Source organism: Wyeomyia smithii, chromosome 1 (assembly GCF_029784165.1).
Source record: "Wyeomyia smithii strain HCP4-BCI-WySm-NY-G18 chromosome 1, ASM2978416v1, whole genome shotgun sequence".
NCBI lineage: Eukaryota > Metazoa > Arthropoda > Insecta > Diptera > Culicidae > Wyeomyia > Wyeomyia smithii.
In genome coordinates, this window is record NC_073694.1 from 178,083,615 (window position 1) to 178,109,786 (window position 26,172).

The following is a 26,172-nucleotide window of genomic DNA, read 5'->3' on the forward strand; positions in this document are numbered from 1 at the left end:
TTTAAATCAAAACGGGTTCTTTTGAGTATCATAAATTATTGGTAAAAAGAGTTGCAAGTTTTCTCAATGAGCATTCATTAAATTTTCGTTTTTGTTTCTCGGTGCGCGGTTTTGATTTTGTTTCTCGCACACAGAGAAAGAAACAAATTTGTCGCTATCGTGAAAAATAACAAAACAATTAGAAATGCTCTAAATCACAACTGAAGAAGTTAAGATATTATCCTGTCACTCGCCCAAACCTTGATAACAACTACCGAAAAACGTGTGATTGAGCTCTTGCTATATTGAGTTATTGAACCAAACGTTTTTGTTTTTCAAATACCTGAAGTTATATGCTGGGCTGGAACTAACCTAGCATGAGTTTTATCGATTAAATGTCAAACAATTTTCAAATTTAAAATTTTCGTTTGAATCGTTCTGGGCTCCAATTTCAGATAGTTTCGTAAAGTTTGCTTTTTGCTTAGATAGGAAAATTTTACCAATTCGCTCAATTAAATGATTGTCTTGGTAGTGCAGCAAACAAAGGGTTGATTCGAATATGTATGAAATGACAGCGATTAAATAAAAGATATCCATTCTTTTAGTATATATTATTATTTATAACGTTTTAACGTCTCAGCATTCAGAAATGCACTGTTAGATAAAATTGCAGCAAATACTAGAGTTGCAATTCTCTCTATTATTTGTTTTAATGGAATATAAGAATACCGTAGTCCAACGTCATGCGGTCGTGTCTTGAATACCACCCTCCTACTTTTTTTTATTCATTTCGTCAATCAGAAGTAGACAATATATAATATTCTAATATTCTAATACAATGTTTACTTACAAACTATTTTTTTTTTTCAATAAGCGTTGCGATTGCGTATTGAGCTAAAAAAATGTTTAAGTTCATGCCGAGACATTGTAAATTGTAGACTTTAAACACATCGCAAGGAATCAATTAATTTGGTACGTTAAAATAGTACAAAACCACATTTACATCATGTGGAGACCACATATATCAAACAAAGCAGGTATAGTTTCAAATAGCCTTTGAATTTCTTTTCTTTCCATAACTTTTCAGCCACATATCAAATTGTTATGAAGTTTGTTATTTGTAAGTTTGAGAGATGACTCGTTCGTATGACACCAGTTATGTCAAATAAGTCATGTAATCTTTGAAATAATAGACTTTCGTTGTTTGTTTAACAATTTAATGAATAACGGTGGCTTAAGTTCAATTATAATCAAATGAAATGGGAACGTATAGGGAAGCAAAACTTTGAAACCACGTGTTCAATCATAATTCATCAGTTAATCCTTAACAAGCCCGCTCATCTGATAATAATATTGATCAAATCGGTTGTGTAGTTTTTGAGATAATGAAGTTTCGTGATTTTCACATTTTGGTACTTCACAGACGAAGCTACAGTCTGATTACAGTAAAATTCAATAGGGCGTTACGAGGCAGCTACACCTTTCATTTGACACTAATTTTGTGGAAATCGGGTCAGCCATCTCTGAGAAAAGTGAGTGAGTTCAAGTAGTCTTCGAAATATGTTGCTTTTCAAAGCTGGATTTCACATTTTTAAACATAACAGGCAAAGTAATAGTCTGATTGCGAAACAAATCAAAAGGGTCTTATGGGGCAACTAGACCTTCCATTTGACACTGATTTTATGAAAATCGGTTCAGCCATCCCTGAGAAACATGAGTGAGATTAAGCAGTCTTCAAAACACGTTTCTTGTCATAACTTTTGAACCACAAGTTCAACCTTTATGAAATTCAAAAGTTAAGGGTATTTTAGGTTCATTTGAAATCAATTTTGTTCAAATCGGTCGTGTAGTTTTCGAGATAATGATGTTTCATGATTTTTACATTTTGATACATAACCTCTCAACTAAAAATCCGATTACAATGAAATTTAATAGGGTCTTATGGGACAATGAGACCTTTCATTTGCAATTAATTTCATGAGAAGCGGTCCAGCCATCTCTGAGAAAAGTGAGTGAGAATAAAAATCTGCACAAACACACACACACACACACATACAGAAAATGCTCAGCTCGTCGAGCTGAGTCGAGTGATATATGCCATTCGGCCCTTTGGAGCACTTTTATACTTTCGGTTTTGCAAGTGATTGCTATACCTTTCTAGGAGAAAGGCAAAATGCAAAGTTGCTTAGAGAAGCAAGGCCTACACACCTACAAAATTTCTTTGAATTTTTAAAAAAAGTGTAACCAATATCTGGTCGAGTTGTCGCAAATTTCCTCATGTGTAAAGAAAGCGTGAATGAAAACGGTGGCTTCTCTCCGAATTCTATTTATTGTTCTCTTCCCTGATTTCCAAAAGGGGAAGCGATTTCATGTCTTCTGAGATAGATTTTATGTCGACTATTAACTACCTACGTGCTTCTGTGATAACATGATTCTACAAAATCAACAACCAATAAAGAAGATCCTCGTTAGCTCGTTTTTAGAGAGGTCTTACTGCTATGATATTGATATTGTGATACCACACGATTATAAAATATGCATATACTGAGAAATGAAATATGAATCGAAATACGCACCGCTTCCATTCTTTGGTTTTAGCTTCCTGAGCTCCTTTAGAAAGTTGTCCTATTACTGCCGAGCAATGATTGAAAATCTTATGAACGCTCGACGGAAAATAGTACCAGGGGTACAGTCGAACCAATAATCGGACTGTGGCTTCGTAATAACTGCAAAAAGCTTGAATATCCACTTCACGACTTGAAACCATGGCTTGAAAAACAATAGTGTTTCACTTGTTACTTTAAAAGTAATAACGAAAAGTGCTCCCTTATATAACAAATTTGTTGCTCGAAAAGTAAAAACATTCATCTCCAGTCAAGAAACAACACATACTGTCTTATATTTTGCACATGTTACTAATGATAACTGTGATCTGTCAGTAGAGATTGAATAGTATGAAGCACGCAACAGCTTATTATTTTGAAATTGCTTTTCAGTTTGAAAGTAACTATATTTTCTAAGACTTCTACTATGAATTAATCAAAAAGATTGTTTACATATTCATATATAAAGAAATTTGAAACTTTTATATAAAATTCTAAAAATATTTATTTTACCGTATGGAACTGCCTCTTGCGAATTATTGCGATATTTGGAGAGGGTTATGAACCAGTTCGCTACCACATTTCTGAGGGACGATGTTTTGATGCTCTCCGATTGAACTTAAATATTCTGCGTTTGTGTGTCTATTCAAGGTAGGATGTTTTGAAAAATTTCAATTTTTTCATTGAGACTAAGTGGGGTAAAACGGCCCTTGAAAATGATATGTCCAATAACATCCAAATATTAAAAAGTGCAAATTTTCTAAAAATTTGTGGTATTATTCTACACTAAGAGTACTTTAAAACGCATGGTCACAATATGTCATAAGAACTAAAATGACGAACATAATCCATTTTTCTTTTAAAAATTATCAATTTTCAGGGTCATCCTACTCTTCTCAACATCGCTAGAAAAATATCTGAATATAGCGTTTTGTAGAGCAACTCAAGAGCTCCAATGTCATGTATAAGCCAAGTGTGCCAAATGGGGTAAACCGGCCCTAGAATGTTTTGTTTTTTTTTTTTTTTTTCGAAAAACCGTCAAAATCACTAAAATTACAATATTTCCTGCTAGACTTAATAGATTTTGCTGAAAGTTTGGATAATCACTCTACCTTACCAGACCTACCTAATTTACCAAAAGATACGCCATTTGGGGTAAAACGTTGAAGAATTTTTTTCGAAAAATGTCGTGACATTTTCGATAAAGTTTAGGCCTTGGACATATTTGATATTAACAAAAATTTGGATATCTCTGGCACATAGCCTTTTTTAGCGTTTCTTACAAAAATACTAACAGTTCGGCTGAAAAGTTTATAAGTTTGATGTCTAGATGGCGCCTCTTGCAAAAATCTTCTTGACTATCACAAAGCACCATCTTTCAATAGATACGTGTCAAAAATTGACAGCAATCGGTCGATTGGTTCGTGAGTTACAGCATTAGGAGTAGAATATCTTTTGTTAATGTGAAAAAAAATGGAAAAATCCGAATTTCGTGTAATGATAGAGCATTGCTACAAAATACAAAATACTAAAGCATGGCTTAACAAACCTTATATGGACCTTGCTTTAGCTGTTGCAACTGTGGAATATTGGTATTGTTAATTTTGAACTGGTCTTGTGAGCACAGTTAATGCTGAGCGCAGTGGACGTCTAAAAGAGGCGTTCCTCCAGAAAACAAAAAATGCACAAAATAGTTTTAAATGACCGTAAAGCAAAATTGAGCGAGGTAACTGAGACTTCTGAGATATCGAAACAACGTGTTGAATTGTAAATGTCTTGAATTATAATACTTGGAATATGCTGAAACTTTTTTGAAAGTTTTTTTAATAGAATGGTGGTTGATAAACGTACTTTACAATAAGTATTTCTTCGTTTCAATAACACTTTTTTGTACTTTACGAGCTTTGAAAGAGCATTACTCAAAAATGTACCGTACGACGATTTTGAAATTTTGACCTGAGATTCACATCCTTTGGTGCATTTATTTTATAAAAACGGTGTGTGGGAGAACCGTGCGAAATTTATGACAGCTGAAACCACTGTGACGTTTTTCACGGTTGTGACCGTTTTTGACATCAATGAAATTTCTGGCATATTTGATGATTCTTATATTAGGAAGTATACGGCGCAACATCGTTCAATTCCGTTACTTGCCAAGGTGACACAACCATTCCTTTCCGTCGTAGTCGTGGAGATGCACAGGTATAATCGTTCTCCGACAACTACGACTGTTACATTTCCTTCCCTACAATGTCCTTCTTCATCCTAATGACTGTAAGGACGTGCCGGCGCCGTTATCGATCTATACAAAGCGAAAGCTTGATTGTTGTACATTGAAGATGGTAAACTAATTTCAAGTTGCCATATACGTAGTTCTTTGTATAACCTCATTCGCTCAGATCGATCACGGAAAAGCAACTACGAATTATGCGGACGTCAAGCTCAATCTATTATATCAAGGGGTTTACATGAATGAGGTAGCATTTACGGGCACAACGGGCGTATCATCGTATCGTGACAAATTGTGTGGTGCGGGGGAAGGGGGTGAGACAGGTGTAAGAAAAAATTGATGTAGAATCTTTTTAGATCGGCCGAAATTTTTTTTTTCCAAACCGAGATTGTATCTTTACACGTTTTCTTAGAACGGGTGGAGAAGGGTAAACTAGCTCTACGTTATTTTTCAAAGGGACACCAACCCTCTGTGATTAAACGCTACGAGGTCATTTTAGACATACAACTTTCGAGATTTTTATCATTTTCAATGTTATTTTCATTTTAGACATTTACAACATTTTGGTCATTTTTGACATTTTACAGATATTGTTCATAATGTTGAAAGCTATCTTTAGCATTTGCGAATTGAATTTTAGCTTCTGAAATTTTATTAGTTTTACCCTAATTTCATCACAGTTTCCAAAGTTTAAGTTTTTAATTTGATACATGGAGCAATTGATACGTATGAAAATTCCCAGTGTTTGCTCAATCTGCTTGAAAAATTAGAAAAAAACACAGACATATTTGCGTCTCACGAAAACGGGGAGGGGTCCAGAGGGGTGGCATCTTCACCAAAACTTAGAGCAACTATTCCCTTTGAATGAAATTCCAAGTTTTCCCAAATCGGCAGTTCCAGTGCTGAGAACGAGCATTTTCAAAAAACAAGTTCCGTCTCGGGTCTTTACGGGTTAAAATATGTGCACAATAGAATTGCTTGGAAATGAAAAAAGTTATTTTCAACGCAAATTTTCAAACACATTTTTTTTTCAAACTATTAATTTTGAGTTGTGTCAGTATTAAATGAAACCGTTAACATTGAAATTATTAGCAGTGGCAAAGCGGCTGAAAGCGATTGGCGCATTCGCCGGACAGAATCACCGAATCCGGACATGTTCAGCAATGATGTGCAGTGCGGTCCGCAAGTTTTCTCTTATTGGTTGGCTGCGATCGAATGTGCGGGAATTCAAGCAAAAATCATTCAACCATTCATATTTACAACAACCGCCTGCTGTAATGCGATTTACCGCAATTCTGCTTACTGCTGGGCAATCCAGTTTCCAGTAAACCATCCTCTTGCTACAGAGCACAGTGGTCCAATAAGGCAAATAGTGGAACTTAATGCCATAGCGCCTCTCACCTTCATTCTAGCTTAATAAAGTCTTCAAAAAAATTGTTTGTTTAAATGACCCGCATTATCGCAAATTGTCAAAAAGGTTGAAAAGTTTTTCATACTAAAAATAAAAACATTAACTTTTTTGTGTTAAGAGATAGAAGAATAGTTTTTTCAGCAAAGTTGTAGAAGATTCAAAACTATGAAACTTTGTTGAATAAATGAAAATCCTATCTTTTTTCGGTACAAAGTTATAAAGTATATTACATAGAACTAACTTAAAAGTTAGTTTTTTGTACTTAACTTTTATTAGATGCATTTTACATGAAAGTATTGTTCGGAGGAATTGTTAGGGCATACAAAACACACATTTTTGCCAAAGGTCATAGGACTTTTCCTTTTTTTTATTTGTAGTGGAACTAGACTACTGCGTCCATTGTTTAGAACTATTGTAGTATATCCCCATTACTATTCGTACCATGTAGAAAACCAGACACCCACTATTGATCGAGTGAATGGCCGGTTGCCTCGGCACGCTCCCAGTCAGGTAGAGTGTGCTTAATAAAGCCAACTACTTTACCAGGATTGGCAGACCAAATCTCACCCGGTTGCAAGCAGCCCTTGCTAAGAAATTTGATTCTGCTTATGTATAATGCACCGCAGCTGCATAGTAGATGTTCCGAGGTTTCGCTTTCCATATTACAGAAGCGACAAGTGTCATCCTGAACTCGACCAATGTTCTTTGAATGATACTTACTCGGGCAGTGCCCGGTTATTAGTCCTGTGTAGGTAGAAAGAGCTCTAGGAGCTTTTTAGTATTTTTTCCGTTTGCTCTTCCCAGTATTCAAGTTCCATTTTATAGTGCAATTTGAGATACCGCAAAAGGGTTCCAGACCAACAAATTGCGAGTTGGAGCCCTGTTTGGCCAGTTCGTCTGCTTTTTCATTGCCGTCTATGCCGCTGTGCCCGGGAACCCAGTACAAATTGACAGAGTTCATACGACACAGCCTCCGCAGTGAGAGAACGCACTCCCACACTATTTTTGACGTACACTTGTGAGCACAAAGAGGCTTTAGTGCCGCTCGACTATCAGAGAGAATGCAAATATTCGCATGTTTGTAGTTTCTCTTCAGACAAACGTTGACACATTCGATTATAGCGTAAATCTCCGCTTGGAATACAGTAGGCCAGTTGCCCATTGCCACTGATATCTGTACACCAGGACCGAAGATTCCCGCTCCAGTTTTCGAACCGATTTTTGAGCCGTCCGTGAAAAATATCGTTGACCCCTGACGGACCATATTAACTCCGCACTCTCAGTCGGAGCGCGATGTTTCACGCACCTTGTAGGGAATGTCGTAGTTGTCCAAAAGTTTCATCCAGTCTCCGCACATACTCAACAAAGGCCCTCTTTTAAAGTGTTGCAAAATACTCAGATGACCAACCAGATCACCAGGTAAGATCTCTTTGAGACGTTTGAGCCGCAAGGCGCTCCTTTCCGCTTCTAACTGCGCAAATTCATGCAGAGGCAGCAGGTGAAGAATTGCATCCAACGCCTTAGATGGAGTGCTGCGCATTGCTCCAGTTATGGCAATACACGCCAGTCTCTGAAGCTTTGCTAGCTTTGTTCTTGCAGTAGCCTCTTTTGTTTTAGGCCACCACACTAAAGAAGCGTATGTTATTTTCGGTGGTATGATGGATGTGTAGATCCATCTGACCATTTTTGGTCTTAGGCCCCATTTCCTACCAACCGTTTTGGAACATAACCAGAACGCACTGACCGCTTTGCTTACTGCAATGTCGAGATGGGCGTTCCAGTTAACTTTCGCATCTAGAGTTAATTTTAAAAATTTAACCCTTTCGCTAAACTGGATAGAACTTTCCCCAAGCTTAAGAGGCATTAGGTTAATTTTCCTCTTTTTAGTGAAAGGTACTATTGTTACTTTTGCCGGGTTGATGTTCAGACCCTCTTTTTTACACCAAAGATAGGTTACGTTTAAAGCAAGTTGCATTCTTTCCGAGACAACATTGTCAAACTTTTCTCTTACCATAATGACAATGTCGTCTGCGAAGCCTACAACTTCAAAACCTTTATCTTCTAAGCTGCAGAGAAGGTCATCCACAACTAGAGACCATAGGAGTGGTAAAAGTACTCCGCCTTGAGGGCATCCTTTCGTGGCTCTTTCAGTTATAGATGCTCCCCCCAGCTCCGAAGAGATTATTCTTTGTGCAAGCATGGTATGAATACAGTTGACTATGCACGTGTGAAACATCGTCTTCCTCATCGCTTTAGGTAAAGGGTATCCAAGCATGTTTGTTGCATAAAGATATTCCTTCAGTACTTTTTCCAATGTTTTCAGCAGGATCGAAGACAAGTTCATGGGTCTAAAAGATTTGGGGTTATTTCTATCTCTATTTCCCGTTTTTGGTATAAAGATAACCCGTACTGCCCTCCATTTCGATGGAATGTAGTTAAATCTTAAACTGGCCTTAAAAATCTTGGTTAGTAACGGTATCAGAGTTGCCTCACCTTTTTGAAGTAACGCTAGAAATACTCCGTCAATACCTGCAGATTTAAAAGGCTGGAAGGATCTAACAGCATTTTCCACTCTGGTCGACGAGAAAATTTCGTCAAGTAAATTGGAAGTTGAGACATCTTCTCTTTCAGATTCCGACAGAGTCTCCAGAGGGTCGTCTCCCACCTCACCATTAGCGGAAACCTCGCATACAGCCGAGCCCGGGAAATGGGTTTCCATCATCAGATTCAGCGTGTCAGCGGGAGTCTTCGTAAAGGCTGCCAAGTACAGTAGTGTGATTCTTGGCCAGCGTTTTGTGGAGTCTAGCAACCGTAGGTGTGTTGTCTATACTTTCACACGTTTGAATTCACGTTCTTCTCTTGGATTTTATAATTTCTTTGTTGTACTCGGTGAGAGCTTTCCTGTACTGCGCCCAATCCGAAGTACGATTCGCTTCGTTAAACTTTTTCCGGGATGTTTTCCTTAGACGCTCCAACTTTGAGTTCCACCACGGCACATCCCTGTTTGAAGACGAGACTTTGACCGGGCAGCTACTGTTGTAGGCGTCTGAGATCATTTTGTTTAGCGTTTCAGAGAAGTTTTCAAGTTGCTCTATTGAGCCGATTCTGTTGTCATTTGTCGGAGCAGCAGAGTTCAAGTGACTAGCATATCGATCCCAGTTAGTTTTCCTCGGATCGCGATATTCTGCCAATGATTCACACTTTGACTTTTCCTTACAAAGTTATATCATATTTTAGCTTATTTTTTCGATAACTTCAAGAACGTATCGGTTAAAAAGGGGCAAGTGGAATTATGCTGTCAATACTTTTCCTTGAAGTTAAGCTAAAGTACTATAAACTCCTATAGGTTCCATCTGTCCCAATCCACCCATATTAGAGTACGGCGAGCATATGTTACATTCGGTTTTTATATATCAAAAGTAATACCTTTTTTGTGTCAAGAGATAGAGGAATAGTTTATTAGGCAAAGTTTTAGAACGTGCCAAAATATGAATCTTTGCTGAACATAAAAAATTCTCATCTTCATTGTGTACAGAGTTACAGAGTATTTTCTGTAAAAGTTACTTAAAAGTTATTTTTTTGCACTTAACTTTTGTTAGCTACATTTTACAAGAAAACGTTGTTCTTAAGACGCATTTGGGCATACAAAACACACGTTTTTTGAAGGCCATACATCTCCAGAAGTTTTCCTTACAAAGTTATAGCATGTTTTAGCTTATTTTTTCGATAAATTTAAGAACGTATAAAGTAAAAAGGGGCTAGTAGAATCATGATGTCAATACATTTTTTTGAAGTTTAGCTCGAGTGCTCAGAACTGTTATAAGTTCCATCTGTTCCAATCCACCTAATCTTTATTCTATACGTTGTTAAAATTATCGTTGAAATGTGCTATAACTTTGTGAGGAAAAGTCCTAGTGGTCTCCAACAAAAACGTGTGTTTTGTATGCCTAAATGCTTCATTAGAACACCGTTTTCTTGTAAAATGTAACTAACAAAAGTAAAGTACAAAAAACTAACTTTTGAGTAACTTTTATAGAATATACTCTGTAACTCTGTACCAAATGAAGATAGGAATTTTGTTTGTTCAGCAAAGTTTCATATTTTTTCACGTTCAAAAACTTTGCCTAATAAACTATTCCTCTATCTCTTTACACAAAAAAGTTAGTATTATTGATATATGAAAACCTACTGTAACATATGCTCGCCGTACTCTAATATGGGTGGATTGAGACAAAGAGAATATAAATGAGTTTATAGTACTTCAGCTTAACTTCAAGGAAAAGTTTTGACATCATGATTCCACTTGCCCCTCTCTAACCGATACGTTCTTGAAGTTATCGAAAAAATAAGCTAAAATATGATATAACTTTGTAAGGAAATGTCTTAGAGATATTTAACCTTTGGCAAAAAAGTGTGTTTTGTGTGCCCTAACAATTCCTCCGAACAATACTTCCGTGTAGAATGCAACTAACAAAAGTTAAGTACAAAAACTAACTTTTAAGTAAGTTCCATGTAATATACTTTATAACTTTGTACCGTAAGAAGATAGTACTTGCATTTCTTCAACAAAGTTTCATATTTTGGAATCTTCCACAATTTTGCTGAATAAACTATTCTTCTATCTCTTGAAACAAAAAAGTTCTCCTTTAATTTTTAGTATAGTAAACTTTTTATATGTTTTGACAATTTGTGATTATGCGGGTCATTCATTCGAACAATTTTTCCGAAAACTTTATTTAGCTGGATGAAGGTAAAAGGCGCTATGGCATTAAGTTCCACTTTTTGCAGTGATTGGATAGACAACGAAGACCAAATTTACTGATATTTTACTTCCCACGGACAATCCGTCCCTCTGTGTACTGCTCTGATTTTCTTATCTCCAAGAGTAAACCAATCGAGCTTTTCTTCCATTGTTAGAATTATTTTTGCTTATAGCTCATGTGCCAGTTACCCGCATTTCTTAGTTCTTCGTTGGAGAAAAGATCCCCAGCTTTCTCCAAGTGCACTCGCAGGACAACGAAAAAAAACTATCGACACAGCAGTAGACCACAACCGCTATCCAATCCGATAGATGCTTGGGACTTAATAAACCTCAGCGCAGCAATAACTTCGAATAAATAGAGTAGCCTAGTATCGTACATTGAGCGCTCCTCCGCAATCTGCAATCTTAACAACAATGAGCACATTTAGCCCTCACCACCGCCAGCATCTGCTCCTGCTTCTATGGCTACACTATCAACGGATACATGGACAGAGCAGACTTACCGGTGCGGTATCTGCGTAAGAAATTCCCCAACTCTCCACTGCGGAAGACAGAGGAAAATATGAAACAATTTGTTGTTACAGCTAGGCGAAAAGACCGTCCACGCAGCAGGCGACGGCGGGACAGAACAAAAACGTATTGCGATATTTGCGGATTTTAATAAAGCGGGAAAGTGTGGACACAAAAGAGCAAAGTCCACCTAGGAGACTTCCCTAGCCTCGATTATGGTCCCGGGTTGCCTTCGGGGCCGGAAAAGTGAATGAAAACCTAGTATGTTTTACTGTGTGATTTTAATTAAAAGCAATATTTTACCGAGTTTTTCCCTGTTGGCCAGCTTTTTGTCTGGTCGTCTTTCTGGTCGATGGGCCAAGGGTTGGGCCCGGAACAGGTTCCGGCAATAGAATTACAATTAAAACATTGTTAACAATGTGGGCGTTTTGTTTTTTGGTTATGGTTTGGAAAAAAAAAACAAGATTAAAAAGAGTTCAATGGGATTGTGCTTTAAATGGTTGTTAGTTCTAGGTTTGTTTTATTTTTAGTTTTTTTCTATCCATTTTCCTCGTTCTATGTTGTATTACCCAACGCACGCCAATCACTGCTATTGCTGCACACTTTTGGTGACACATCCCGGGGAAAAAAAACGTCTTTTTTCTGCTGACTTTCACCGTCACATTTAACACATGCACTCGCTACCGCCATCACTGCACTCCAACAGGATCTTCAAGCGGCTGGTCACAACGTTTCTGCGGCCAACATCATCCAGCTGAAGGTAAGCGTCGGTCGGTAGCTACGGCAACCGTATCTATTCCATGGCCTGCCAAGATTCATTGCGCCGTCAAGCTCGTGAGAAATCTGTCACTCAAAACCCGGGGACTTGTGCCTGTGTCATCCATCCGTCTGTCCATCCAACTGATTTTCTTCTCTTCTTTTCTGGTTTTGCTTCTGCAAAAGCAACGAAAACTAACATTTTCTGAATTCCGATGCTGATGCATGCTACCGGGAAGGTGTGGGAGAGTCTGTTGAAAGTTTTATGATACCTACATATGTATGCTGCTGCTGAGACCTTTTTAGTAGTGTAATTTCTCCAGCGCTTATCCCTTCGTTACGGGGTTGATTCATGTATACATAAAAACATTTTCATGAGTTTCCACATACTGTTTTTTTTTTTATCTTAACCCTACTGTCATGTGACAGCGACTGTTTCTGGAATTTACTTTTTTTGCTACCCAACGGCTTGCTACGATGTCCTCAGCATCGAGCATATAAAAATTTATCAACCAAAAAGTCAAGGTGAAAGAACCTTTTCTGGTTTAATGTAAAACAACTGACGATAAAATCCGTATTATTTCGTCCACTAGAGAACGTCCTCCGCGTTACTATTTAAGCTGTATGTAGAAAAACTCAACATCTAACACCTTTCAATCAGCATGCAAATATGTACTAACCGATCGCACCCAAAGTTAAATCCCAAAAAAAAAAAGAAAACAACACTAGAAACACAACTAATCAGCTCCACTAACTTGTGCATGTTTAAGCGCTTCGTTTTGTTGTTTACTGACGGCTTTTGTTTTGTGTGTTTGCTTGCTGCGCGTTTCGAGTGGTCCTTTTCCGCCTGCTGACTCGGAATTGTTTGCATAAATCTTAAACCGAACACCGAAGCCGAACCGGACCGGACAAAGCCATCACAGTAGGCCTGTAGTATGTGGTTACGCCCAGGTGTTGAAGCCCGTCAGGCAAAGTAGGATGGATGGCTTTCGATCAAACCTACAACAACCCCTTGCCCTTTTGCACTCCTCGAGGGAGAATCGTCTGCAATTGCCGCTGCCATCTTCGGGAGAGTAAACACCGGCTCTGATGAATGGCTTGTGTAGTGTTGTTGTTTAAATAGTCATCCATCTTGCGGCTGGTGGCTGCCGGGCTTTGCTTCGGTTTCTGATTCGGTTCGAGGCGACGTGCAGCAGCGAAGCGGACCACTCGTCTTACGAGACGAGACGGAATCCTTGAACTAATTGGTATTCTTATCTGTTTATCTGCATTGCCATCAACTAGGGTGAACCAGGCGAACCCGGTCCTCCAGGACCACCGGGACCGGTGGGGCCGTCTGGTCCGATGGGACTGGACGGTCGGCCCGGTCCGCCGGGAGATCCTGGCCCGAAAGGAGACGCAGGAACGGCAGGCGAAAAGGGTCCGGTGGGAAATCCCGGCACACCGGGATTACCTGGAGCTAAGGTAAGGTCGAGTGTGTAATTGCTTGCTAAGTTGATATTCTCATTATTACGATTGGATTTGCTAGGGTGACCGAGGCGACAAAGGAGACCGGGGGTTAACGACGCACTTCAAGGGCGATCAGTTCCCGGCCGGCATCATCGAAGGGCCACCCGGCCCTCCTGGACCGCCCGGTAAGTATGATTTATCGATCGTACTCTCCGAATGCATTTAAACATCCAGATATATTGCATAAAAAATAACAATTTGCCTATTACTGGAAAAAACACTCAACCTCGCCAAAGAAAACATTATAATAAAAACTTCTTTTCATTTTTAGCACATATTTTCAAAGTCAAAAGATAATCAGAATAAGGGAATTGGAGAGAAAAAGGAGGAAAGAAACTGTGGAAAACAATGAAAAATATATAATCAGATATGAGAAAATATCAAATATTGAAAACTGTAGACAAAGGGGAGGGGAGGAAAAAATGAAAATGTCAACCAAAAATAAAAAATAAAACAAATGGAAAAACAATACATAGAAAATATAGGTGAAATAAGAAAAACGCGATATTAAAACGAGAAAGAAAAAGGAACAGAAATAGTAGTTAGATAAATTGAGCTATGCGAGCAAGAAACAGATATGACAACAGAAAATAACAAAGGGCCATGTTGAATAGAAAAGATAAAAAGAAAAATATAAAGAGAAAGAGAAAAAACGAAAATAAAAAAAGGTAATGAGACACAAAACATAAAACTCAATTGGAAGGAGGAAATTGCGAAAGCAAATATAAATGAGAATGTGAAAATAGGAATATATATTATGACAGCGTTATAGAATGGAAAATGAAAACCAATATAAGTAAACCAAAGAAAACATTAACTAGAGAGGACTGTGAGAAAACAAAATGAAACATAAACCAAGGAAAAGGGATAGAAAAATTAGAAAGTAACAAAAACAGTGAAAAAAGATGATAAAATGAAGTAGAAAAGAGAAATACGAAAAGAAAAAACATGAAGGATATGCTTGAGCAACAAAATACAAGAAAATTTAGGTTTTCGAAAAAGAGTGAACATGGCAAAGACAAATGGAAATTCGCTTCATTTCTGTAAATTTTTCATATATATGTATTTTATTCTTTTTTTTACAATTTTTGTCATTCTTATCATTTTTGTCATTTTTTTTCAAATTCGTTACTTATTATTTGTCATTTCTACTCCTTCATCCTTTTTTTTGTTTGTTTGGTTTTTCGTTTCCACCATGTTTGTCTTTTTTTTTCTTTCTTTTTTGTTTTCACACTATTTTTACCTTTAATAAATATACTTGTTTGTCGTTCTTTATGTTGGTTTGAGGACAAAAATTTTGTTGTCATTCTTGTCTTATTCTTCGTCATTTTAGTTATCTTTATCTGTTTTTTCTTTGTTATATAAATTTGTCATCAGTTTCTCATTGCTTCTTTTTCGGCTATTTTCGTCATGGCTTAGGAATTCTGAATTTTTTGCCATTTTGTTCATTTTTTCAGCAAAATTTTTCCCTTTTGTCTCATATTTGTTTTTATTGTGAACAATTGTGTTATTCTTACCATCTATATCATATTTGTCATTTTTCATCATATTTTTCAATATCGTCTAGTTTTTTTTTTAATTTTCAGAACACAGAAGGAAGTTTTGTTCTAAAATATGGAAAGAAAAAAGGTGAACTCAAATGAGAAAGGCATTTTAGAAGCTTAAAATCGAAATTAAATATGAATATTAAATAATATATGAAAATGAGAGAAGTAAATAGAACAAGGGAATGACACTGAAAAATAGGGAACGCTGAAGAATATTGAAAAGGGTATTAAGAATGAGTGAAGAAAAATACAAAAAAATGTGAAAAATGTGTTCGGAAACTACCGAACCGATCGTCGTGAAAATTTGTATGTAGGAGTTTTAGAGGCTGAGAATGGTTCCTATGATGGTTTGAGACCCCTCCCTCTTCTGGAAGGGAGGGGTCCCATACAAACGAAATACAAATTTCTGCACATCTCAAAAACTAACCAAGCAAATCGAACCAAATTTGGCATGTAGATGTTTTTAGGAGTAACAAATATGTCCATATTGGTTCGACACCCCTCCCTCTTCTATAAGGGAGGGGTTCCATACAAATTAAACACAAATTCCTCCACATTTCGAGAACTAACCAAGCAAATAGAACCAAATTTGGTAGGTAGATGTTTTTAGGGGTAACAAATATATCCATAATGGTTTGACACCCCTCCCTCTTCTGTGAGGGAGGGGTTCCATACAAATGAAACACAAATTTCTACTTATCTCGAGAACTAACCTACTAAATGGAACCAAATTTGCCAAGTGAATGTTTTTAGGTGTAACAAACATGTCCATAATGTTTCGACACCCTTCCTTCTTCTGGCATATCTCCAAATACCATTTCAATATCTAAGATGGCGACTTCCAGTTTCTGAAAAACAGCGGCAAATGACCAAATACCACCCAATATGGGTATTTCCGGAAATGTTATGATGCACTGAAGCCACAAGTCGACCTCAGACAACATTTCGAATTGTAAGATGGCGACTTCCGGTGTCTGGAAAACTGCCGAAAATGACCAAATAACACCCAATATGGGTGTTTCTTCAACCAGAATGACGCACGGAGGCCAAAAATTGTCTCCAAATGCCATTTTTAAATCCAAGATGGCGTCTTCCGGTTTCCGAAAAACAGCGGCATATGACCAGATACCACCCAATATGGGTATTTCCGGAATTGTTATGATGCACTGAAGCCACAAATCGACCTATCGACCTCAGACAACATTTTGAATTGTAAGATGGCGACTTCCGGTGTCTGGAAATCAGCGGAAAATGACCACATACCACCCAATATGAGTGTTTCTTTAACCAGAATGACGCTCAGGGGTCAGAAATTGTCTCCAAATGCCATTTTAAATCCAAGATGGCGACTTACGGTTTCTGAAAAATAGCCTGAAATGACCAAATACCACCCAATATGTGTATCACCGGATCCAGAATGATGCAAGGAGCTAAAAATTGACCAGTTTGAATTGTAAATGGCAACTTCTGGGAAACAGCCGAAAACAACCGAATACTACTATATATGGATATTCCCGTAATCGAAATGATGTATAGAAGCCAAGCATTGACCCTGGACACCATTTTGAATACGAAGATGACCACTTTCAGTTTCTAAAAAACAACGAAAATAACTGAAATTCATTCAATATATTACCGGAATAGAGGTGATGTGCAAGAGCCAGAAGTCGAGGATGATGTCATTCCGATAAAACCTATCAATTCAAATGACATAAACAAATCGCATGAAATCAATGAATTTGAATTGTTTAAAATTATTAAATTGAACACTAAAATTGGCGAGACGAAGTTTGCCGGGTCAGCTAGTGATATATAAAAACGCGGAAAGCAAAAGAAAAATTGGAAACAAATTTAATAACCTAGAGAGCAAAATGTTGATAAAAATTTTAAATAGATGGCAAACGTGCATATGGCAATGCAAAATGAAAATTGTCTGTCATTTTGACATATTTCTCCATCTATAACATCTAAAACAATTTGCTCTTCGCTTCTAATAACAATTTATATGCTGAGCAAACCTCAAATCTAAGTGATTGGAAAACTTGTGAAAATTGCACAAGAATAGAAAGTGTGAGAAACAATACCGAAGGGAAATGATTACCAAATAAAGAATAAAATACTAAGTTTAACTGTGAAAATAACCGCAAGACAAATGTGTACTAAAACTAAGAATAAAAGATGTCAAAGAAAGAAAGCAAACGTACAATGGAAATTATCACAAGGAAATGAGAAAGAAAAATGGGAATAAACATATAAAAGGAAAACGAGAAATGGATGGAAAGCAAGTAGAAACTAGATATAAAACAATCTTAAGCTACAGAAACCAAAAGTTTAAAACAGGAGCAAAAGAAAGGAAGAAAATAAAAGAAAAAACTGTGATTACAATATGAGAAAGAAAAATAAAATGAAATAGGAAAAAAATTAGGAATGCAAAAAAAAGCAGGAGAGGGAAGTAAGAGCGTAATAAACGGAAAAATACAAAGATGGGAAAGAAAAAAAAAATAACGAAAAAAATATCAGATAAAATTTTGCAAATCCATAAAAATGGATGAAAATCGATGAGGAAGTAGATAAAAATTCGAAATAGGGTAAACGTTAAAATAGGAAAGCAAAATGGAAATATGTCTGTTTTTTTTCGATAAATTTTTTTATCAATTCTGTCATCTATGTCATTTTCGTAGTTTTCATTTCATAACAAACTTGCCCTTATTTCTACTAATGACAACTCAAATATTGCTAAAAAACCTGAAAGATTTAAATAAATTATCCAAATTCAACTCTACTTTTCTCTAATTTTAAAACAAAAGAAACGTAAAACTTGTAAAAAAATACAGAGAGGATTATCGAGTAAAGAAAAAATGTGCATGTCTTGTTTGTCATTTTCATCATTTTTCTCAATATCCACTAATGCTTTTGATTTTCATCAGACAGATTTGTTCGAATACAGGGAAAGAAAAAATGGTGAACTCAAATGAAAAAGGCATTTTAAAAGTTTAAAAGTGCAATGAAAAGCGAAATGAATATGGGAGAAGTAAATAAAACAAGGAAATGACACTGAAAAATAGAAAATACTGAAGTGTATTGAAAAGGGGACTAAGAATGAGTAAAGAAAAATACAAAATAAATTGTGATAGCAGTTTTCTTATGTTGATATGAGAAATAAAGCCAAATGGGAGAGTAAAAATTAAAAACAAGAAAATTAAAAATTATTAAGACAAAAGGAAAATTTGTTGCGAAACCGTGGATAGGAAATTGAACTGGTAACTAGTAAACTCGAAAAAGGAAAAGGAAAATTTGAGAGGGAAATGAACAAGAGAAACCGAAATGTAAAAGAGAGGAAATAGCACAAAAAAAATGGATAAAGCTGAAGAAATTGTAATAGAACATTGGGTCCAATAAAGGAAAAGTAATAGAAAATGTTATAGTGATTTAACTAAGAGAAATACAATCAGTAAAATAGAAATGGAAGAAATAATGAATGAGGTGAAGAACAAAAGAAAATAAAAACGTAATAAACGAAAAAAAAACTGCAAAAATGAGAATGAAAAACAAGGAAAGCAAAAGAAAAATTCGAAACAGATCAAATAACTTAGGGAGTGAAATTTTGATAAAAATTTAAAATAGAAAGCAAACGTGCATATAGCAATACAAAATGTAAATTATATGTCATTATGACTTTTTTTTCCTTTTAAAGACCAAAAAAAGTTTTCTCTTCGCTTCTGATAACAATTTATATATTGCTGAGCAAACTTAAAATCTACATGATTGGTAAACTTGTGAAAATTGAACTAAATAAAGAACAACAAAACCAAAGGGAAATGATTACCAAATAAAGAATATAATGCAAAGCTCAATAGTAAAAATAACTAAAAGACAAATGTGTAGTAAAACCAAGGAAGAAAAATGTCAAAGAAGAAAAGCAAACATGCAATCGGAATCAGCACAAGAAAACGAGAAAGAAGAATGGGATGGATATATATATAAGAAAAACGAGATTGAAAATGATCCAAAAAAATATGAAAAAAAATTGAAATTCTGAAACTAATTAAATAGAACAATCATAATGAGGAAAGAATTAAAAACGAAAAAATTGTGAAAGTTAACATAAGGAAGAGAAATTGAAGTAAATGTAAAACTTAAATTGAACAAAAAATGCATGAAATAAACAGAAGAGGGAAGTAAGAACTTGATAAACAGAAAATAATCAGAATGGGATAGATATATAAAAGGAAAACGAGAAATAGATGGAAAACGACCAAAAAAAAATGAAAAAAAAGTTGAAATTCTGAAACTAATTAAATAGACCAATCAGAATGAGGAAAGAAATAAAAAGAAAAAAATGTGAAAGTTAACATAAGGAAAAGAAATTATAGTAAATGTAAAACTTAAATTGAACAAAAAAATGCTTGAAATAAACAAAAGAGGGAATCAAGAACGTGAAAAACAGAAAATAATCAAAGATGGGGAAGAAAAAATAGTGAAATATATTATCAGTAAAAAAAATAAACAGTAATAAGTTAATAGAAATTAGGGTCAACGTTAAAATAGGAAAGCAAAATGGAAAACTGTATCATATATCTATCATTTTTGTATTGTCTGTCATTTTCGATGTGTTATCTTATCATTTCTGTCATCTATATCATTTTCGTAGTTTTAACTTCATAAAACTTGCCCTTACTACTTCTAATAACAACTCAAATGTAGATAAAAACATGTAAGACTAAAATGAATTATTCTAATTCTGCTCTACTTTTACCTAATTTTAAAACACAAAACGAGAGTTCAACTTGCATAAGAAAAAAGAGAACATGTGAAGAACAATACAAAAGGGATTACCGAGTAGAGAAACAAAGCATAGCTCAACGAAAAAAAAAACTGAAAGAAAACTGTAAAAAGAAAAAATAACAATAAAACAAAAATAAGAAAGACGAATTCTAATAGACAGTAAAGTTTAAAATGGAATTAAATTAAAAGAAATAAATAGAAAGAATACTATGAAATGTGCAAAAACTTGCAGAAAAAGAAATGTAACAGATACGAGAAAACAGACAGGGAAATGGAACAAAGATTCAGAATGAAAAATGACAAAAATAAAAAGAAACAATCATGCGAAGCAAGCAGAGCGGAAAGAAATAGCAAAAAAGCAACGAAAATTGAAAAGAGAAACTAGAAAACAACAAACATAAATAGAAATGCAATATAATTATATATATATATATATATATATATATATATATATATATATATATATATATATATATATATAATGAACATGAAAGGAGAAAAAAGACAAAAGTTACAAAAAAGGGCGAAAATGCACTGAAAATTACAATTAAAACACGAAAAAAAATGTAAAAGTTGTGCAAAAAATAGAAAAGCAAAATGAGATGAAAATGGTTACCGAATATGGGCAAGCATATTTTATTTAAAATTGAATGCAAGAATAAATAGAAAATGAAAAGTTCAAAACTTACTATCAAAATAAAAAAACATCAATAGAAAAGAAAAAGATATTAGGAAAAGGATTCTTTAATCATTGGTAACATATTTAACACGGCAAAGGGAAATATAGAAGGGAAACGAAAAAAAGAAAATAAAGATAAATGAGAGGAGGAAGTAGGGCTCATAATTTCAAATTCATATGGAACAGGGAAAATGAAAGAGAGAATATGAATCAGAAAGTAAAATATGTTAGAGAGGAAGTAAAAAGCAAAGTGAAATATAAAAAAGTAATTGTTAGAAATAAAAATGAGATATGAACTAGGAAAAAAATACAACCAAAGGATAGATTAATCATATAAAATATAAAAACTGAGATGTCATGAAACAAAACAATAAGACAAGATAACTGTGCAGAAAGAGTTAAGATTTAAAAAAAATCATTTATTTGTTTTGTAAACTTTGATATTCACAGATCCGCAACTGTAATTTAACAATATGATTTAATATGCTTGTCTCGTTTGCAATTAATATTCCAATTATTTATTCGTTTTTGTCATAATTGTGACTTTCATTTAACCCCTTTATTGCCCAGTGTCGCCTTGAGACGGTCTTCAATTGAACCTCTGAAAAGTTTAAATAAGAACTTAAAAATGTTTATAAAGCTTCATAGTGATTTTTTCGAAGTCCGTCTGAAAACTAATTTGGGCACTGGAGGGTTAATATTAATTTGTATTATATTAGTCATTGTTCTCTTTTTTGTGTATTTTGCCATTTTTTCATATCTGTTACTTATACCATTTTTGTTTTTGTCCCTTTGTTAATTCCGGTTTTTTATATAATTTTAAATATTCATTATTGCTGTAATATGTGTTTTAAAACACAAAACGATTTTTTACGAAAAAAAACCGGAAATGGAAAATTCGAATGTTGCTGATCAAGGAAAATTAAAAAACCTGTGCCATTTCTGATTTTTTTTATTGTTGTAAAAGCAAAAAGGATGTGTACTTTGGAAAGAATAATAACAACAAGAAGAATAATAACATGTGCAAAATAGAAATGATTATCGGGTCTATAAAATAAAACCCTAACTGTAAGAACATGGAGTAAAAATATTGTACGAGAAGAAGAAAACACCTGGAAAGTAATGAGAACAAGAAATGATAAACAGTTAAAGACAGTGTAAACTAAAACGAGAGAATGTCGTAATAAAAAAAGAATGGGAAATACAACATTGATTTTGAGTTCTAAAGACTACTAAAAACGGTAGAACAAATTAGAAAGGAAAATAGAATATAAAAATAAACTAACTTATGAAAAACGAAATGAAATATGAATGGAAAACGAAAATAAATAAAGAAAGTAAATAAATGGAGAAAACGATAATTAGAAAGAGTAATGAGCAAAGAAAGTAAAAAAGGGAGGTGTGAAAATAACAAACAAATCAGACTGCAAAGAAGGCAAAGTAAGAGAAATGAGAAAGAGAAATGCAAAAGAAGGTGACGAAGAAAATGAGCAAGCGAACTGCAAATAAACGAAAAACTATAAAAAGTTGAAAGAGAAAATAATACAGCAAAATCGATTTTTTGCCGTTTTTGTGTAATGTTATCCTCTTTTAATTTTCATGACTTTTGCTGCATATTTCTTGTCATTTTTATTTTTATTTTTATAACTTTCACAGAAAAAGTGAAAAAATGTGCGAAAATCGGTATGCGAATGTCAAAACAGAACAAAGAGCAAGAAACGCCAAACAGCAAAAATAACACAAATAAATGGAAAAAGAATATTACAAATAGGAAAGCGAATGCGTTTAGTAAAGATAGGAAAAAAAATGTGAAAATGATTTAAGAAAAGGAAAAAAGGGAATTTTATACAAAAAGGATGCATGTAACCAGAGAGATACGACAAGACAAGAGGAGAGTAAAAGCAAAGAAGAATGTTGAAAAAGGATAAAAAAATGAAAAAGAAAAATAAAAGCTGCCCAGTGATCTGGAAGTTTGTATTATTTTTCTGTTATTTTTATCATTTTATCATTTATTTTTCATTTTTGTCGTGCAACCTAATATCAAGCAGCAAAATAAGAAAGGGAAATGAAAACTGAAAATGAAAAAAAATAATGGGGGAGAATTGTTGAAAATAGAAAAGAAAATCGAGAGTTTGGAAAATCATAAAAAAGTAAAACTGAATTGGTAAAAAAGAAAAGCGAAAGATTAATAGAAAAGAGAAATTTGGATGGGAAATGGGACAGGAAATAAGAATAACGAAAATAAATGGAAAACGATAATTTAAAACAGGACAATAAAATACGATTTACAAAAAAGAGACAAAATTACGATAATGATTTGAGAAAGGAAGAAAAGAAAAAAAATATGTAGGAAAATGAAAAAAGTGCTCCAAAACAAAATCCCAAATTACTATTAACAAAATATATGAGAAATGAACAGGGAATGTTGAAAGAAGAAATGAAAAATATAAAAACGAGAAGAACTGCAAAAGAATATGAAAAATTGAAGTAAAACAAAGAATTACAAAGAGAAAGTAACTGAGGTAATATACGAAAAAATTTGAAATAAAAAAATGTATAAAATAAAAAACGTTTTTCGAATGCAAGTACAAAAAAAATCTCTCTTTTGTCTATTTGTCAACGTCGTTTACCAGTTATGCCCTACTTTACCTTAATTGTTACAAAGATTACTGAAATGCGCACTAGAACGAAGAAACGTCAAGAAGAGATGTTAATTTCTAACATTGAACAAAAAATTGAATTAGGTAAATTGAAAAAGGGAGGTAAAAAGGATATTGAAAAGAAAAAAAAACGAAGTGAAATGAGGAAATAGAAATAGGAGATGGCACCGGAGAATCAACCATGGTGATTGGAATTGGAAACAAATCGAGAAAGAAAAAATAAAATGAATAGCAAATAGAAAGAAAATTTAAAGCAAATAGGTAAATGGAAGAGGAAAGTAACGGACGAAAAGAAACAGCAAAGAAAAGTGGAAAGAGAAATGGGCAACATATAAGCAAAATGAAAAAAGAGAATAATAATTGAAAGATAAGAGGAAAAGGAGCAAAAGTTAAATGAGAACAAGAAAATAAAATAATAGAAAATACTCTGGAAAATAGTAAATCATTTTAAACTATAAAAACAAAACTAAGAATTGGTGGAAAGCCACGTGAAGAATAACTACAAAGCGAAAAGATGAAGAGAAATGGAATAAAAAGGGAAATATGATATGGAAAAATAGCAAAGAGCTTATGGTACAGACATGAAAATGGAAAAACAAGCACAAACGGAAAACAGCGAAGAGCAAGGAAAATTGAAAAGAGAAATTAGAAATAAATAAATAAAAGAAACCTGCAAAGTAAGATGAGCAGGTTAAACGAGAAAGGGACTGCTTTAATAATTTCGGGTTATGGAAGCTAAAATCGCAATTCGTGAAGAAGATATGTAATAGATAACTAGAGAAGAAAGAAGAAACGAGAAATGGAATAGGACAGGTCAATGACGAAAACAAATGGAAAAAAATTGGGAATTGAAAAGGAAAACATGAAAAACAAAAACAGGAAAGGATATTTAAAAGCAAAAAAAAAGAAACAGATGAACGAGGAAAATTGGAAACCACGATGGGCAAAAGAATTGAAAAGAATAGGATAATGAAGCGAAATAAGAAAAATAAATACGAAAAAGGTGACAAAAAATTGCAAAAATATGGAAAATGCATCATTTATATCATTTTCTGTAAATTTCAATTTCTGTCGTTAATTTAGTTTTTTTCTTAATTTAAAAAAACAAAAAAAATGTAGAAAAAGCCAGGTGAATAGGAAACACTGAAGTTAAAGGACAAAAAAAATGCGAAAGGGAATTTGAAAAGTGAAATAGAAAATAGAATTGGAAACGTTTAAGGTCAATGAAGAAGCAAAATGAAAATTAAAAGTTTAACGCAGAATAGTTCAATCAGAACAAGATAGCAAAGACAAGAAGAAAGTGATGAAGATATGGTAAATGGACTAGGAAAATGGGAAAATAATGGGAAAGAAAAATTTAGCTTAAAAAGTTTTTTTTCCAATTTTTTTCAATTAAGTTAATAAATTTTATCCAAGAAGTTCATTCTTTTCTCTTAGTTAGTAATATTTCCAATAAACAACTTTCCAAGTTATGGAATGGTATGAAATTCCAAGCTCGTTATTAATAGATCTGTCTTTTTGTCGAATTTATTCCTCAGGACCTCCCGGTGATAAAGGCGACCTAGGTCCCGAAGGTCCACCCGGACCGCAGGGAGAAAAAGGCCCTCGAGGCAAACGAGGCAAGCGGGTAAGTTATGAGCTCAAGCAGCAATAAAAACCCACAAACCGACCCCAGACATGAACAAATTTGAGCGGAAACACAGTCTAAACCCGCAACTTTGACTGACTGATTCGATGACCAACGCAAAAAAACTGCACGCTACAAGAGAGCTTGTGCACGAATGATTTAGTAAATGTGCATCCAAATTGCGTAAAAATACTGCTTTTTTGCATGATTGCTCCCAAACTGGATTTTCGCATTTGAGCAAATTGAATAGCACTGTGGGAGTCGATCCACGGCCAACCCCCGGGCTCGATTCTAAACCATCACATACATCAAAGAAAGCATGTTTGTCGACTTTTGTCTCCGCAATCTCCGGTCCGCAAATCGGCCGGCAAATGGCCGGACGTAAACAGGAAAAAAACGAGCAAATTTTATTTATTTTAATTGGATATAAATAATTCAAAGCTGGACCCCGCGTTTCGAGCGAATTGAAAATTGAACCTTTTTTGCGGTTGGTTTCACTTTCCTATGTCTGTTTGTTAGCCAGGATCGAATCACAGCATGCCGCGTGGTTGGTGCATATGTTCATGCAAAAAACTTACGGCGAAGATTGAGACTCAGTAGGCGATTTGTGTCTGATCGAGTTGCGTTTTTTTGTAAATATGCAAAAACAAAGTCTGAATTGGAATTTGTGGAATTAAAATTATGTGCATAGAAGAAAATGTACAGCGAATACCGAACTAGGGAGAAAACAAATATTACTTAATCATTCGCCATCGTAAAAGAACGACTAGCGAGAGCTTCCGAGACAAGCATGTATGTTGTAAGCTCGTTTGCACTCCATTTGTCATCACGAATGTCACAATAACTCCCACCGAATGTGTCGTCTCTGTTGCTCGTCTGCTCGAACGCCCTCTCCAGTGGCGATTCTGCGATAAAATATATTGCCCACCCATTTTAGTCCATCTAAACACGAGGGCGCTGCGCTGAAACCACCAAATGGGAACCGCAAAACCGCACAGCTCATCATCTGTGTTCCCGGTGCGTGGAAGTTGCGGAACGAGATAAACATAAATTACGCTACCCCCTTGTGTTCGGAATGGTTATCATGCATGCTGGATTTTTCGAACAAAATACA

At 34.7% G+C, this 26,172-nt stretch overlaps 1 protein-coding gene across 15 annotated transcripts in view; it reads left to right on the forward strand.

Annotated features, from left to right (window-relative positions):
• LOC129718367 (collagen alpha chain CG42342) overlaps positions 1 to 26,172 on the forward strand; it is a 373,251-nt gene that overhangs the window by 265,247 nt on the left and 81,832 nt on the right. For 13 of the 15 annotated variants that reach the window (XM_055669088.1, XM_055669087.1, XM_055669090.1 and 10 more), the window contains 3 exons: positions 13,536 to 13,715; positions 13,780 to 13,885; positions 24,970 to 25,058. In XM_055669088.1, the coding sequence (XP_055525063.1) occupies positions 13,536 to 13,715; positions 13,780 to 13,885; positions 24,970 to 25,058 (375 nt within the window). Of the gene's footprint in view, positions 1 to 12,201; positions 12,256 to 13,535; positions 13,716 to 13,779; positions 13,886 to 24,969; positions 25,059 to 26,172 lie in introns of all 15 variants that reach the window. The other 2 variants (XM_055669093.1, XM_055669095.1) reach the window with 1 other exon arrangement.